Below are 15,932 nucleotides of genomic sequence, written 5' to 3' on the forward strand. Positions count from 1 at the left end.
TTGCTGTGTCCTGACAACATCTTTAGGCTGAAATCAATGGGCTGGAAGCTTTATTACCTTATTATATTGTGCTCCGGGTATCTTATGGGCAGACTGATCAAAAGCAAAACTTGGGAAGGAAGCAATACCCACCCAAACACATGCAGATAGATCGGAGGCAACAAACTGTTGAGTTGTTGCTGGTCTTGGTTCCTGCTGAGCTCCGAACTGGGTGGCTGTCGGGAGCTGCTCTCTTGGAAACAGAATGTACTGCTCTGTTTAATAGAGACTGATCGCTTGGGAAGAAAAATGTAACACAGCATCTTGCTTTAGCCGTGCTGCTGGTGCTGCATTAGTTTGATAGCTGACATATGTGGTTAACTTCTTAATATGTAATCTTTGTGTTTTGTTTTTTTTTTTTTCCTTTCTCATCTTTAGGCGAAGCCAAAAATCTTCCTACGTATCCGGGGCCAAACAAGATGAGGGATTGCTACTGTACTGTAAACCTGGACCAGGAGGAGGTTTTCAGGACCAAAATAGTGGAGAAGTCATTATGGTAATAAATCCATGCGTACACGTGTGTTGTTAACTCTTCTCAGTACCCTAGACTATTTTTCTGCTTCCTGTGTTTGTGTAATGTGCCATAGATACTTTTTAGGGGAGTTCAGAGGGTGCACGATCATTTTTCCAGTTTTAAGCACACTCTGTTGGTAAAAGTGTTAGTGTCATGATTCTGAGCTGTGTATATGGGAAAACGTCTGCACTGAGGCAAGCCATATAAACTGTTCTCCAAAGAATGTACAGCTGGTGCTCCTTTCTTTCTGCAGTATTTGTTTTGAGCTTCCCTAAGCTCTTCAGTTCTGAGCTCTGTTTTGCAGCTGTGTGTGAAGTTTTGCTGAAGATAGGGAGTTTTTTTTTGTTGTGCAGCTGCAACAAATGCAAACAGGTATCTGTTGTTCCAGCCTCCCCTTATCGTGGATGCTTCCTGTGAGATTATAGTAGCTAAATGGAGAAAGAAACAGAACAAGAAGCGTGTAGCGAAAGTTAAAACACTTTCTCCTGGAAATCCCCCAAGATTAAAAATCTAAAGGGAACAAGGCTGGGCATATACGATATGTGTATGCTCTGACAAATCAAATTCTTTATATATATATTTTTTGTTGAGGGTAAAGTAGCAGCAAGGGAAAGTTGTTTTTATCTTAAGAGATAAAGTGGGAAAAGAGTGAGAGTTGAGTAGTATAGTCAGGAATCTATTGTTTGTCTTGTTATTGCAAATAATTTACTCTGGGAAATAGAGTAAATAATTCCCCCAGTCCCCAAGTACCTAACACACTTAAGAATGTGAGTCTGAGTAGCTTGAAGTGGACTTTATTCCCTTAAGTCACTTTAAGTTTTCTCTTGCATATATTTTTTCCCCTGAAGTCTTTGTTCCTCAGCTTATTTTCTGATGTGATCTACTGGTGTCCATAATTGAGCCTTCTGATTCTTGAGGTATTTAGATAGGCTAAAGATAATTATAGGAAGTGTTTTTCTGTGATGATGCTATTACTTCCCTCGTTGTAGTGTACCTAATTAGCAAAAAAAGTGAAAAGCCATTGACTCTTTGTGCTTTTGACAACAACTGACATGCAATGGCCCTGAACCAGTTGTTTCTCCAGAGCTGACTTCATAACTCATTTAAATTCAGTGCTGATTCAAGTGACTGTAGCCCCACTGCTCACAACCAGCAGTGGCACAGTGGGTGCTTCTGCTTGCTGATCATTAAAGTCCTTCACAGGGAGGACGAAGGAGGGGGGCAGAGGGCTGTATGCTAATAGGTGATGTCATTTCCTTGAGCTAATCCAATTATTTTTCTATTGAGAAAATAACTTTCAGGAGCAGGCGTAAGCAACAAGTGTAATTCATGTAGTGGGAAAAATTCCATCTGTCTTCAGAGATCATTAGGAAGCTTGAGGAGGTGTGCTGAGGCTCTGCAGAAACTGGAAGGTTTCTGGTTTCCCGTGGAGCTGAGCTCTTGTCATCGTCTGAGGTGACTTCAGAGCAGAGCAACACCACGGTCAGAGGTCAGGAGAACATAACTGATGAGGAAAGGTGAAAAGATAGGAGCTGCTTTATCTGGGGAAGAGGGCAGAGAGCTGATATAAATAGGTAAATAAATTTAAAAAAAAAAAAAAGAGGGGGAATTGTTCTGCGTGTTCAGTGTGGATATTGCAAGTAATGATGGACTTAGACTGCAGTGGGGAAGGAAGTTCAGGTTAGGTTTGTTGTGAAGAAAAGCTTCCTATTACTGAAGAGTCTGAGGCACTGGAGTAGATTCCCATGTTTATGGCTGAAGGCTTTAAACAGGTCGTATGTAACTGATCCGGACCAAAATATTGGGATCTTCATGCTTTAGAGCAGTGGTACTCCAGATGACGTCTCCAAATCCTTTACAGTCCTATTCTCCCTGGTTTAAGGGCTGACTAAAGATGATGGCCAGGCAAGGTTTATGTGCCTAGGCAAGGTTTATGTGCCCGAAGGCCCATGCAATTTGTGTGCAGCAGAGAAATACCTGTCGCTGCTGTGGAACACGAGGTTAGCTGGGAGCAGGGACATGAAGCTGGGCCAAAACTTGGCTAAAATAGCCGAGTCCTGCCTGGCCAGCTGTGTGGCTGGCGTACAAGGCCACGCTGTCCGTGCCCGTCTTCTGCTCCCGTCCCTTCACAGCTGACATGGGGTTGGCTGGCTCTGGTCACAGGCCGCCAAAGTAAGCTTTCAGTGTTTGCCTTTTTACTCATACTGGTAACTCCCCGTCTTTTAGTTAGCTCAGAAATTGATTTTCATGTAGTCTATGAAAAGCTGAATCTTTTGTGTGAATGGCTGAATCGAAAGGTGTTGTGTGTGCAGCTCTAGCAATGCTGAAACAGCATCTTCTCATTCAGATTTATTTGTCCTGGGGAAAACCTACCTTTACCAGCATGTCTGCATAAAATGAGTTTGTTTTTATCTGCATGAGAAGACTTGTAGTTAAAGTCACATTGAGACACTGTCTTCTGTACTTAGGGATTCAATGAATACATGCATTTTTTCTTCTCCCCTCCCCCCCTTGTCATTAAGCTTCTGTTAAGCACTGCAGAAATGTATGTTTCTCCAGGCAGCCCTTCACCTGACGTAAAGTTTAAATACGTTTCCTAAATGTGAGGAAGAACACAGGTCCTTCTCCTTCCCAGAAGGACTTGGATGAATGACCAGTTCTGGCTCCCGTGTGAGTGTGATTTCTGTGGCAGAGCCTTCAGCCTCTGACTCATGATCTCCTGCGTTTTACACTGAGACAGTGTAAGGAGTTACCTCCCTGAGCTCTGTCCTAATCTTCTGCAACAAGTTTTTTGTTTTATCAGGCTGCGGCAGAGGCATGGGAAGGCAGCTGAGAGCAGTAACCTCTTAAATCAACAAAACATAAATCATGCAGAGCTTTAAGAACTGAACCCGCACATCCTGTTGCCCAGTCCAGTGCCCTTACCAGCGCTCTTGAGAGACTTTCTCTGAGCCTGGTGCCCTTTATCTAAGTTTGTATCTGAAAAACTGAGAGCAGCCAGCACGGTGAACCTTAACTTCTCTGTTCAGCAGTCAGGTGGGACTCATAAATTACAATCAGGAACTTAAGTCGTTCCTGCCATCTAGCCTCTCTTGGCTCCAGCTGAGCCGGTGGTGGCACTGGTGCCTTGAGGGCTGCTCTGAGGATTACTTGGTAGCATCTGACCGAAAGAAATCGGGGTTATGACATGGGCTGGTCTTCCTAAGAAATCGCAGAGCAACGTGAAAGCCCTCTTTATGCTCAGAGTCATCCGACTTCCCTGGGGATCTTTGGACAAGCACGATCAGCACGTGGGTCGGTCAGAGCAAGCTCTCCAGGTTCCCAGGAAGAGAAGCTCAAACCCTTCAAGCAGCACTGTTTTCATAAACTGCTTGGCACGGGCTTTTAGGAAATTCTGAGAAGGTCACATGCAAGTCAGAAGATACGAGGGAGAGGGCAGTTAGAGCTGGGATTTAATGCAGTTTTCTGCTTTGCATGGCCTATATTTATATTGCTATCATAAATAAAGGCACTGAATAATTCTGCCTGTTAATCTCCTTTGCTGAAACATCTATTTACCTTTCTCAAAGAGCAGCCCCAGACTTGAGGCTCCGCCATCCAGGGCTTGTTCTAACTGCAGGTCGTCCCCGAGGATAAATTTTCTTGGCCTGCTGGCATTAGGACTGACTTTGCCTTGGCTGTTTGCATCAGATGTTTCCATTCACTTAAAGGGCAGTGTCAGCTGCAACAGGAAATCAAGGCAGCTTCTCAAATCATAGGTGAAGAATGGAAGGAATGTGACATCTCTAAATTTGTTTCAAGGATATGAATAAAGGCAAACACCGTCGCACGTTGAGAATCAAATGGCAGACGCTGTGTGCTTTAGAGAGATGAGCCAAGCATCTTGGGTCTGTCATTATTTAGTTCTCGGCTATTGCACCGAGGAATTTTTCACGTGCTAAACATAGTGATCAAAGCCTGAATGAAACAGAAAATGAAGCCAGAAGCACTTTCTCCACCCGCAGTCTTTTTTTTCCCCTCCCTATAGTCTCCAGTGAAGGAAAGTGAGGTTGTAAGTGTGCGGTGAAAAGTGCTGTAAGTTCATAGCCAAGGCTGTTCTCTTCAACAGGAGGATGTTGTGTCTTTGTCTTGGTTTCAGATCTGGTAACAAAGTCAATCACTAACTCTCAAAGCTTTCTCTAAGTGATTCTGCTGCCATATTTAATGTTTTTTTAATTCCAGGCCTGCTCGGACGCTGTGTTTTCCTATCTTTGGAGTCCGCGGCTGCATAGCTAGACTTCTCTCATGTTCTGATAACATCTTGGCTGCGGGCCAGTTCTCAAATTTTAAGCACATAGCTGCTTCCCTTAGTTGGAGCGTGGCCGAGATTAGCCGCCGTGTCTGAGTTAGCTCCGTTAGCGTTTCCATCTCCTGAAGTTGCCAGCTCACCTCCTTGACACAACAGCTTTCCCCAGCCCAGAGGTGTTGCACTGGGTGCTGCAGCACATCTTCTGCTGTCCACATGTTCTTTAGCTTCTCTCCCACACTCCTGGCTTGTTTCTTAGTGTGCTCCCAGCCTCTGGGCTCTGCCATCATCTGTGCTCAGTTGTATCTGACCATGGCTTCAATTCCTAGTGTCAGTGGATTTCAGTTCTGAAGCATCCCAAGGCTTTGAGGAAAAGGGTATGGATGCAACTTCAGCCCGGTCGGGGATATTATTGAAGGCAAGGACTGCACGGCTGTGTAGGGAAGGAAGGCAGCTGGGAAGAGCGCCAGGAAGGGAAGCAAGACTTAATGGACAGAGGAGAATGAAGTGAGCCTTGAGACCCAAGGCAGGGTTTATGAATGAGAGCGTTTATTCACACGGAAAGCCACCCATGTGAGTAACAATTGTTGGTGTTGTAGGCTGCTTCGAGTGATTTAAAAAAATAAAGATAAAATAATGCAGCTGTAATGTGACTTCTGTTGTTTGTGTGTGTCGTCTTACAGAATATTTTGGGAGGTGACTAGGGGCCAGGCGGCTGCTGCTTAAAGTTATCATAATCCCTGTAAGCCTCGTTGAGCCAAACCAGCAACTGTCAAGTGAGGATGATAACTATAGCTAGTGTGTTTGTGCCTCTGCTCTGATGTTAGGGCAGACAAAATGCGTACTGCTTTACTTCTTTCTCTGTGTAGCAGGGGTGGTTGTGGCTATAGCACCGTCCATCTCTGCACAAGGACACGAGGAGCAATTTGCTTGGGCTCAGCAGATGTCTGGAAGACGGCAGCCTGCACTCTCACAATGGCCATGGGGGGTATGTTTGGATTTAGGTGGTGCCTCCTGTGCCATACACTTCCTGCTGCAAGTAGCCTGCCAAATCTGTGCGGCAAATACACAACTTCTTAAAAATACCTCGTGCTGTAAGGAAGCTACGGTGACATCTGCCAACTTTGGCTCTTCAAGAGCCTGTCTTACTTGCCTGCCTTCTCGTAGCTCCCTGTCTAGTGGGGGACTGAAATGTATTCAGATTTTATCTGGCTTGCTCTGTCTGCTCTGAATAAACCTTCTCTTCTCCTTCCCCCCACCCCATCCCTTTACATAGGCCGCAAAGCATAGCGTAGGTTGTATTAGCCAAGCAGCAGAAAAACCTTAGTAGGAGAAACAAGCAAGTGTACTCCTTTGTACAGACTGATTTTGCTTCCAGCTCACACTGAGATGTGAACTCTGGTCTTCAGTTCACGCAACAGAATGAATCCAGTATTTCCAAACCATTTAAAACAGTCAGAGGATGTGGAGTTGTCTGTGGCATGTTAATAGTCCTTACTTACAGGCACAAAAGCAGTTTAGAGGAAAAAAAAAATTGATAGACAAAGAATTTTGGTTTGAGGGTTTCATTATTATTCATCATGCAACCCTTTCACTTCATTCACTGAAGTACCAGTGCCAAACAAAAACAAAACTACTTCAGTGAATCCTCTGATACTGAGAAACAAGCACGAGGTTTTGCAGCCCAGCCTAAAACTAAAGAAATGCTTCTACTTTGAGATGTACTTTGTGAAGCTAACCTCCCAGTTAATGCTATTTGCAATGATTTTGATAGATATGTGAGGAGTTAAAGTTGCAACTTTGCCTCTGGAGGTTAGTAAAATAGCTAAAACTGAACAAAATTAGAGTTATATATATATATATATTTTTTTTTTTTCAGAAAAAAAGTCCACATTCACTGTGTTTGAAACTAGATTTCTCTTCTGTATTTGCTTTCGTTCCACTTGGTTTACACAGTAATTTCTCTTCTCCTTCTTTCTCTTCTCCTCCTTTAAAATATCCATTGCCAAAATATACATCGGGGGACATTCAGAAATAGATACCTTAGAATGGGGAGGGCTTGAATGAAGTTGGATAATTTTATGAGGGAAACAGCACTCGGAGGGAACTTTCTGTTTTTGGTTTCCTGGTATTCCTGCTCCCTGGAGCATTCAGAACAAGTAAGTGCTTGGTGAGCGGGGAATATGCTTGAAGGTCCAAATCCATTTGGCTATTCTTGATGTTTTCCTTTTCTTTTTTATTTATTTTTTCTCCCCCAACAAAGCTTTGCATCTCTTCTGTCACAGCAGGTGTGGAAGCTCCTAGGGAAGGTGCCCTGAGGAGGGATCAGGTCGTGTAGGTGTCTCTGGAAGGTGCTGTGTGAAAGATGTACACTGTTTTAAAGTCAATGCTCTTCACTGAAGCAGCTCGGTTTGAAAACGCTTCTATATTCAGCTTGGAAGAAGGCTGATTTGCCCTTACAGTGGGTGTCAGCTGTCTAGAAGAACCTGAAATAATGACAGCGCTGGTGTTGGCCACGACCTGCTGGTGTGCGGCCTACTGATGCGCAACCTGCGCTGTAGGGCTGAGGGAGGGCCCCCTCAGTGTTCCTCCTCCTCCTTGAATGAATAAAGTTTCTCCAGTGAAAGCTTATCTCAAGACTTGGAAGTTGAACCTGAACTCATTTGGTTCAGAAAGATCCTTGGGTTTCCAGCAGGGCTAGCTGTAGTGTTTTGGAGGATCCTGTCAGAGGATGGAGGGCCGTGTGGGCAGCGCTTTCATTAATTGCCACACCAAAATAAAAGCACACGCTGGAGCTGTTGGGGCAGAGGGGACAGGGAGGGAGGCATTGAGCTGTTCTTTCGGAAGAAAACATTCAGGAGCCCTGGGGCTTGTGCTTACAATAAGTTGGCTTGGGAAATAAATCATGGGGTTTGAGTGCTGCGACCTCTTGCTCCTCAGGTCTGCACGGGGGACAAGGCCAGTACTGTTCTGAAGAGATACATGGCAGATGAGCACGCATTTAACTGGAAGCTCGAAGTGTTTGTGTGGTGACTTTTGATTCCTTCAGAAAGAAGATTGTGTTTCTGCAGAGCTCCACAAGGCTGGAGAGGATCAGATGTTATCTCCATGTTTCCTTACATTTTAACTTCTCTGGGGAGTTAGCCAGCGGAGAGCGAGTGCGCTTGGGTTGGAGATCTGCTTGCTTTCATTACAACCACGGAAGCCTTAAGGTTGGAAGAGACCTCCAAGATGTGGTCTTTCCATGGCTAAGGCAGACTTGATTACATCTCTTTTGTTAATTAGTCTCTTTTGGATAGCATGCATTGGACCAGACACTTCCTGTTGTCCAGTCTGCCTTTCCAGATGTCACGGGTGTTTTGCTGGGGTGTGGTTTTAAATATCTTTGCCCCTTGGCCAGCACTTGTGACAATGATTAGCAGGGGACTTGCCAAAGGGCCCAGCTGATGGCTCTTTCCTGCTCCTTCCCCCAGGATCAGTTGAGTTGAATTAAAGTAAGCTTTATAGCACATACGTGTGTGTGTTTCCAGCATACTGAAGCTTCACTAATATGCTTGATAGAGAAATGTGTATATATAATCCACAGTTCATTAAGTATCATCTCATTCAAAGGTCATTAGTGAGTAAATTCATCCGTCGTGTTCTTCCAGCAGAAGGGGCAATGTTATGGCTGAGCAGACTATTAGGGCTCGGAACAATGCAAGCGTTTTGCATGTATGGTGCCCTAAATATATGGGCAGTGTTTAAGCATTTGTGTAGTCCCACTGCGCTACAAATTTTAAAAATTTTATTTTTATTCCAAATAAAATCTCTCGGAGGAGAATCTGAACCTAACACAGAGCGCTGGGTCGGTAGCTGGGATGAATGTAACGTGTTCCTCCATGTGGCTGGGGGAGGAGAGGCTCCACCATAATGTTCTGACTGTGTCTTGAGTGATGTCTCCGGACTTCATATGGCAAATACCTCTTCAAACACAGTTGTTAGCTGATTTGCGGTGCTGTGTGCTTTCAGATTTGTTATCTAGCTCGTGAGGTAACGAGGGAATTTGGGGAATTTTTCCTGTAGGCAGAAAGACAAGCAAAAGTGTACGGGTGATGTAAAATTCCTTCTGCTGTGGTATCCCAAAAGGCACCAAGGAAATGACCTCTGCTGACAAGAGGCTGAAAAATCAAAAGTTAATGCAAGGACACTTAAACTTCTGGCTATGTAATTTTCTAACACCAAAAGCCTTCAGTAATGACCTCCCATGGCTGTGCTCAGCCGAGACAATAAGGAGGTCTGTATTTAAAGGGGGAAGAAAAACCTGCTGGCTTTGAGCTTGTTAAAATGAGAGATTTATTTTTAAGTCTACCTCTGCCATGCTTGCTGCATTTGTCTGCATGACTCAAATGGCAGCCACCAATTTAGATCTCCTTAAGCATGAGTGACTTGGAATTAGAAATCTGCGGTGAAATGGTAGGCCTGTCGATGAATAAATAGTGTTGATGTATGCTTATAGTTCTCAGAAATAATTCCTTAACCATGTAATTGGACAGAGAGATACTGAAAGGGTTGCTATTAGGAGCCAGGGACTTTATTTTCTGGTTAAATTGGTAGGATCCAAAGAAAGCCCCCTAAATCTCTAAAGAGCTTTTCATGCTGCGATTTTTTTTTATTATTATCATTATTTTTGTTTATAAAACCTTGTCTTACTGTAAAAACAACCCATATTGATGGCATTCCAGGAAGCGAGAATAGAAACATCTATGCAGGGCTCCCAGGTCACAAGTGTCGTGTCAGCTCCAAGGCTTAGTTACTACCAGCTGGCTGCATTTGGCTTTGAATTTAATGCTTTGGAGGGGATGAGAAAAGAGGTTATGGCTGCAGGTATTAAAGTAAACAAAATCCTTTAAAAATATCCATGTATTACTTGATCCGTGCTATATTGTGCTCATCCTGGTCATCTGTGACCCCTGTTGTGATGGTACATGAAGCACTGTGTGGCAGCAGGGACCTCTGCCCATTTTCGAGGCACATTGTGTTAACAAATAATGGTGTCTCTGCCCTCTTTCTTTAGGGTCTTCTGTTTCTCCAAATAAAAATAAGTACCTGCTCCTGTTCTGTGGGCAGTTCAGATGGGAAGAGCAGGAGCTGTGCTTGAAGGAGCACCTGCATGGGAGGGAGTGAGCATCGCAGTCCAGAGAGATGTTCTGGGTGTGAAATGGTAGCACGCTGGTTCCTCCAGGATACCAACACTAATTTCTTTCTTTTTTTTTTTATGTGCGTGTTTATGTGTGTGTTTTTTTTACCCAGCCCCTTCTATGGAGAAGACTTTTACTGTGAAATTCCTCGGACCTTTCGCCATCTGTCATTTTATATTTTTGACAGAGATGTTTTTCGAAGGGATTCCATCATAGGTATGTGTTCATAAATTACTATTTTCCTTATGGCTTACTTCTCTTGGACTTGTAACTGTTGGATCATAAATAGTCATAAGAGTTTGGGTCTTGATATGACTGAAAGTGACACTGGTAAGTAATGCTCTGTATTTTCCTTTTTGTCAAATGACAAAAGTGCCTTCAGTATTACATACTGTAAAGAAGGCTGGCAGATAAATGCTCTTATGACAGCAAATACAGATTGCAGTTTAATTGAAATGGGCAATGAAAGCTCCATTAAACGTTGGCAACATCATTTGTTACTCTATATTTTTTAAATGCATGGCCTTTAGTCTTGCTGTGTTCTAGGACTCACTGTATTCACCTGCACGAAATACTCTTAAATGATGACTACAGTAATCACATGCAGAGTAATACATACTGTTCATAGATAGAGCACAATGACAGACAAATTTTATAAACGATATTAGAGCAAGCTGTTGCTTACTCTGGGCAGGCCATTGCCAGATAGTATTTGCTTTGCATTTCACATGTGGCAAACTGCATAACACTCAGTTTATCTCTTTAGGGATAAAAGTCTTGTTAAAAATAAAACAAAACAAAACTTGGGAAGTTTAATAATTATCTTTGAGTGGAACAGTTTCCATTTTAAGTCACTTTAATGGTTTGGGGTTTTTCTACTGTTTTTGGTTTGGTTCAGTTTTTGTTTTGTTGTGGGATGGTTTTCTTTTTCAGTTTCTAATCTTAATTTTGAGGTTGTGTCTGATTCATTTTTTTTTTTAAATTCCAGTATAAAGTGACTACAGCTATCATGTTTTGTCAGAACTTGTATGGAGGAAATTGTCTAATGTTGAGCGATAGTTTATGTAATACTGTAAAATGCATTATCTTAATGGGCATAAAGTGGTGATGCTGATCTCTTCGTATGTCCCTTTACATTACGCTACTATGTCATACAGTTGCTAATTTTTTTCCTTTCTTTAATTTCTGATTCATCTTTTGTATTTATTTTTTGTTTGATTTTTGTTACACATGAGCTAGGAAATTGTGTCCCTAAAGGAGCACATCTGTACAGAATCTAGCAATTTTTTTTATTTTTTATTTTTTAAATAAAAAGACCTACCTGGTCAAGGACATGGTTTTTGAGAACCTGGTAAGAGCCTTAGCTTTGAATTCTTCTTTTTCTGGATTTTGCATTTAACGTTGCAGCGAGAAATTGTGGTTATATTCACTGTCCTGTCTTGGGTTGTATGGCCTGATTCAAACAGTTTCCACCAACTTTACTGAGTTTTGAATTAACCTTCATTAAATGATTTTTTAAACTAGAAATTGCTCTGCTTTATTTAATTCTTTAGTCTGCTGTCAGGTATTCCATTCTTTTCTTACTTTAAGCTGATGTTTCCTCTTAGTTGTGTATCTTCATGTTGTATTTATTTAAAACAAGTAAATACGTATTTCCTTCAGTCACTGACAAATGGTAATTACCATGACTTTTAAGGACTTCCTTGTTTCCTGATCTATTTAGATTCTGCTGAATTTCCAAGGTAAAACTGATAGTTGAACCACACTTCCCAGTTGGTAGGTTGAATTACTTAAGCATTAGATTACTTTTTGCTTTAAACTGGAAAATTAAGAATGCTTAGGAAGTTTCTTTCAACCTTGTAACTTTTTTTTCTTGAGGCAGGGAGTTACACTTACTCTTTTAGCCTGTTAAGCCAATCTGGAATTACCTCAATGGGTTGGTGGATACTTGCAAAATTTGTGTTTCTTTCTGAGAAAAAGAGCACAAGATACACAGTGAAAGATCTTAAAGGCAGAACTACAGGTAAATACAGGGCAGTAACAGACAAAGCTGTGGGGCCAAAGCACTTTCCTTAGGAAGCAAGAATTTCATCTTCCAGGTATCATGAAGTAATTCAGCTTTAACATGCAAAACTCTGTGGCAGCAACTGAAACTGAGAAAATTCCTGAGAAAATGCTGCTGCACAGCCAGAATCCAATGTCCAGATACACATGTACTCTGCAGGAGAAGCGTTAGGTAAAGCATCAGGGTGAGATCCTTGACTAGTTTTCTGTAGCTGCGATGTCCTACAAACAGGCAGGCTGTGGACTGTGATTTTTCTTGCTAAGGGCTTTACCCTCTCCCTCAGAACAGGGATCTTTGAACACTTGACACGAGCCAGACCCATGAAATTGTCGGTAGAGAAGTGCAAATTGTTTCCTTTTCACCGTGTTCTCTAAGTTCCTGTTTTAATAATCAAGCCCTGACACTGGAGGGCAATTCTTCAGGAGCTGCCGGAGTAATCTCATCTTAAAGCTTCTGGGAGTAGTTCATGGAAGGAAAGACTTGCAGAAGATACAGAGGGGCCTTTGTTTGGATTCTTGAATGATTGATCAGGTGTTTTTTTTCCACTACCTCTTCAGGAAAAAGAGGTAGTGTTCTTGCAACGTGTGATTTATTTTTTTTTAAGTTTCATAAATTTATTTTTGTATGCATTGCAGAATCCATATGTAGGCAGACTGATTTGTTACTCCACTGATGTAGTGCTAAAAGGCAAAACTCCAGTGTTACCAATATACATCACAATTTTACAGTGCATGTAGCTGTTGTAGTCCGAGTCTTCCGTCTTTTTTCCCCTCTTCCCAAATTAAAGGTATATTTTGAAGAGCATTTCAAAGATGTGGAAGTGTTATCAATAGCTAAAAGGCAATGGAGAGAAGGAAAAATTCTAGAATTACTGTCACCTTGTGATACTAATTCTGTAACTTTTGCTTGGAATTGGAAATGCTCTGGAAAGAGAGCAGTGTTCTGGAGTAACTGCAAGTGGTTATTTTCAGTAATTCATAATGAGCAGGAATCAGCAGCAGCAAAGCTAAGCAGTGGAGTTTTTGTGATGACACCAGCTCTTACACAGGAACAAAATGTGTAATGTTTAAAAGAAATAGCTGCTCTACATCTATTTTCAGCTTTGTCTTAAGAGACCTTTTCTCGAAGAGGCTCGAGCAAGGGAGGTTAGGAAGAGGTCCCTGCTGAAACAGTTTGGTTAGCGCAGTGCTAGAATGAGCTCGCTTCCACTGAACTGCTCAGTTCTCCAAATAGGGGCCCTTTGCTTGCATTACAGAGATTTCTTGTTATATTCTGTCATCATGAGACACTTCTGCTGAAAAAAAGGTGGTTACCCATGCTCATCCAGCAGTAAATTTTCTCAGAGAAGGGAACTGGGGGCCGTGCCTTCCTTCCAGGGAGAAGAATTTTCAGTTCAGATGTTACTGAGCTCGTGAATTTGCCTGTTTCCTGTGTGATATGCTCCATTTAAGACATCTGTTTGCATTGTTTGTTTGGTTTTGAGGGGGTTTCGAGAGAGAAGGAGAGAGAACACAGTGTGCGTGTGTGATAAAATGGTGAGAATTTGACAAGGAGCTATTGTTTTTGAAGATGGCTGGCTAGCAAAGTTCCTTTTGAGTCACTATTTAGTATTGCCAACACTTTCTCTTGGTGTTGTAATATTGATTTCCAGGTTGACTGGAGCTCAGAGTAGGCACAATCTTTATTATTCAAATACGAAGTACAAGTTTGGGATGGTAAAAACATCCGAAACGCAACTCAAATGTGTGACAGATGAGAAGGCTCAAGCCACCAAAAACGGAAAGAGTGGGGGCGAGACAATGAAAAACAAGAACCCCCTGAAGCCTCTGACAGAAACTTCCGAGGAGAGCCAAACAAATTCAGAAACTGGAACCTGCGTAGCAGATATGGTTTTGGAACAGGCTGTAGCGTTGTGGCGTACAGGATGGGAGGGTTGTTCAGATAAAGATATCTTTTAGTTTGCATGTTTGCTTGTTACATTTGCACTTTCCTAATGATGATTTGCTAAGTCATGTGGGATTTTTGTTCGCTAACCATACAGCTCCGGAACAACCGTGTCTTGGAAGAGCCTTGGGTGCCAGCTGAGATGCAAACTTAATGAAGAAATGCACATCTCGGTGGATCTGAAATATAATTAATCTTTTTTTTAGGTAAAACGTGATGTATACAGTCACTGTGGAGATAAATCAGTCTTAAGTTGGGCATTGATAATGCGTGCCTTGACTGCTACTGCCTGGAGTTTAATATAGTGATTTATATAGTATGTGGGGATGCTCTGAGTAGGAAATGCCCTACTGAAAGTAATGGCAAATTAAATTCACATGTTCTTTCTACTTCCAAATTATCAAGTAGGAATCGTAGGCCAGTTTAATTGGACATGTGTCTCTATAATAAATAGCATAGCTATTGCCATCAAGTCGTTACAAGGAAAAAAAATGTTGAGGAGATGGCATTAACTTGAGAAACTGGCAATTGGTGTCTTCACCAGCGACGGGAAGACAAGATATCACTGTGTGGAAGCAGCAGAAGGAGTATTAGGACAGAAATGCTGCTAAATAAAGCATATGTAAAAATGTGTTCTGTAGCAGTTATGGTTTAATATTTAGTTTGGGGCTTCTTAGAAGTGTTAAGTGAGACTCAAATGTGGCAAGCTGTTGCAATGCACTGGGACAGAAGGCTTTTTCTACCCTTTAAGAACTGAGCTAGATTTTCTGAAGAAAACCATCTCCCCGCTATGCCTGCAGCTGGTATTCTCCTAGGTGTGTAGTCAACACTTCAGAGGCGCGAGACCGTGACCTTGAATACGTAGCTCAGTTAAAAACAGGAAATGTGCCACACCAAGTTGCTTAATGCTGCACTGAAAGCATAGTATCATCTGGCCTTCAGCTGACAGGGATACAATTATTTATCCTCAACCTAAATCCCAAATCACGTGCCCATCACACTTCCTAAGTGTGGGTTACTCCTGACAGAGGGGTTTGTAGTCCCGGTGGGGGGGAAATGGCACTGAAAAAGACATGGGTGCCACATGCCCAAGCTCCTCAATGAAGGGGCAGACAGCCAGGAGCAAACTAATAAGTCATTTTGTTAATTACATTTCCTATAACTCACTGCTCTAAGTCATCTTTACAGGGGTTATTAGGTGTGCTGTACAACGAATTGAAGCTCTTGAGGCCACTGTGTCCTGTCAGCTTATAACTGTTTTCCTGCTTAATGCTAGATGAGCTGAAGCAAATAAGGCAATGGAACAAATTTGCCTGCAGAGGTAATTAAACTTAGCTGCTCTGGACTAAATTAGATGAAACCAAATCGTAGCTCACAGACATTCTTACAGAATGAAAACTCCATGGAATTGAAAATTGTTTGAGGTGATTGTGCCTTTGTTAACGAGTGCTACCAAGGCTGAGAAAGTGTATTCGTGGAGTTGCCATCGTTTAATACCCAAGGCCCAAACAAACCATCTATTGTGATTAGGTAATTGTTGCCAGATATAGCTGAAACATCACCATTTGATTATTTTACTGGGCTTAAAGAAAAATGGAAAGAGTTTTCCCTGCTAAACTATGCTTCTTGCTAGGTAAGTAGAGGAAAGATCTTCAAATACAACACAAAACAGAGATCAATGTTGTAATAAAAAACGGTGTTCCTCTATTTCTTCCACCCCTAACTATGGCTTAGGCAGAAGTCAAAACATAGATTACTGTTTCCGTGCTGTACTGTTGGATGGCATGGGAAAGATATCAACTCAGTATGGTATAAAAATAGCTACTAATGAAATAAAGGAAACAGATGACCGTGTCCCACAATGACAAGTCTTGAGGAGCTATAAACTAGAGTTATATAGAGAAG

The 15,932-nt window shown here is 42.1% G+C and overlaps 1 protein-coding gene across 1 annotated transcript in view; it reads left to right on the top strand.

The window, feature by feature from the left end:
- The window catches only part of RASA3 (RAS p21 protein activator 3), a 104,031-nt gene that overhangs the window by 26,684 nt on the left and 61,415 nt on the right, over nt 1-15,932 (top strand). The window contains exons 2-3 of the mRNA XM_032189339.1: nt 418-535; nt 10,131-10,234. Coding sequence (XP_032045230.1) covers nt 418-535; nt 10,131-10,234 — 222 coding nt within the window. The remainder of the gene's footprint in view (nt 1-417; nt 536-10,130; nt 10,235-15,932) is intronic.

Source organism: Aythya fuligula, chromosome 1 (genome assembly GCF_009819795.1).
Source record: "Aythya fuligula isolate bAytFul2 chromosome 1, bAytFul2.pri, whole genome shotgun sequence".
NCBI lineage: Eukaryota > Metazoa > Chordata > Aves > Anseriformes > Anatidae > Aythya > Aythya fuligula.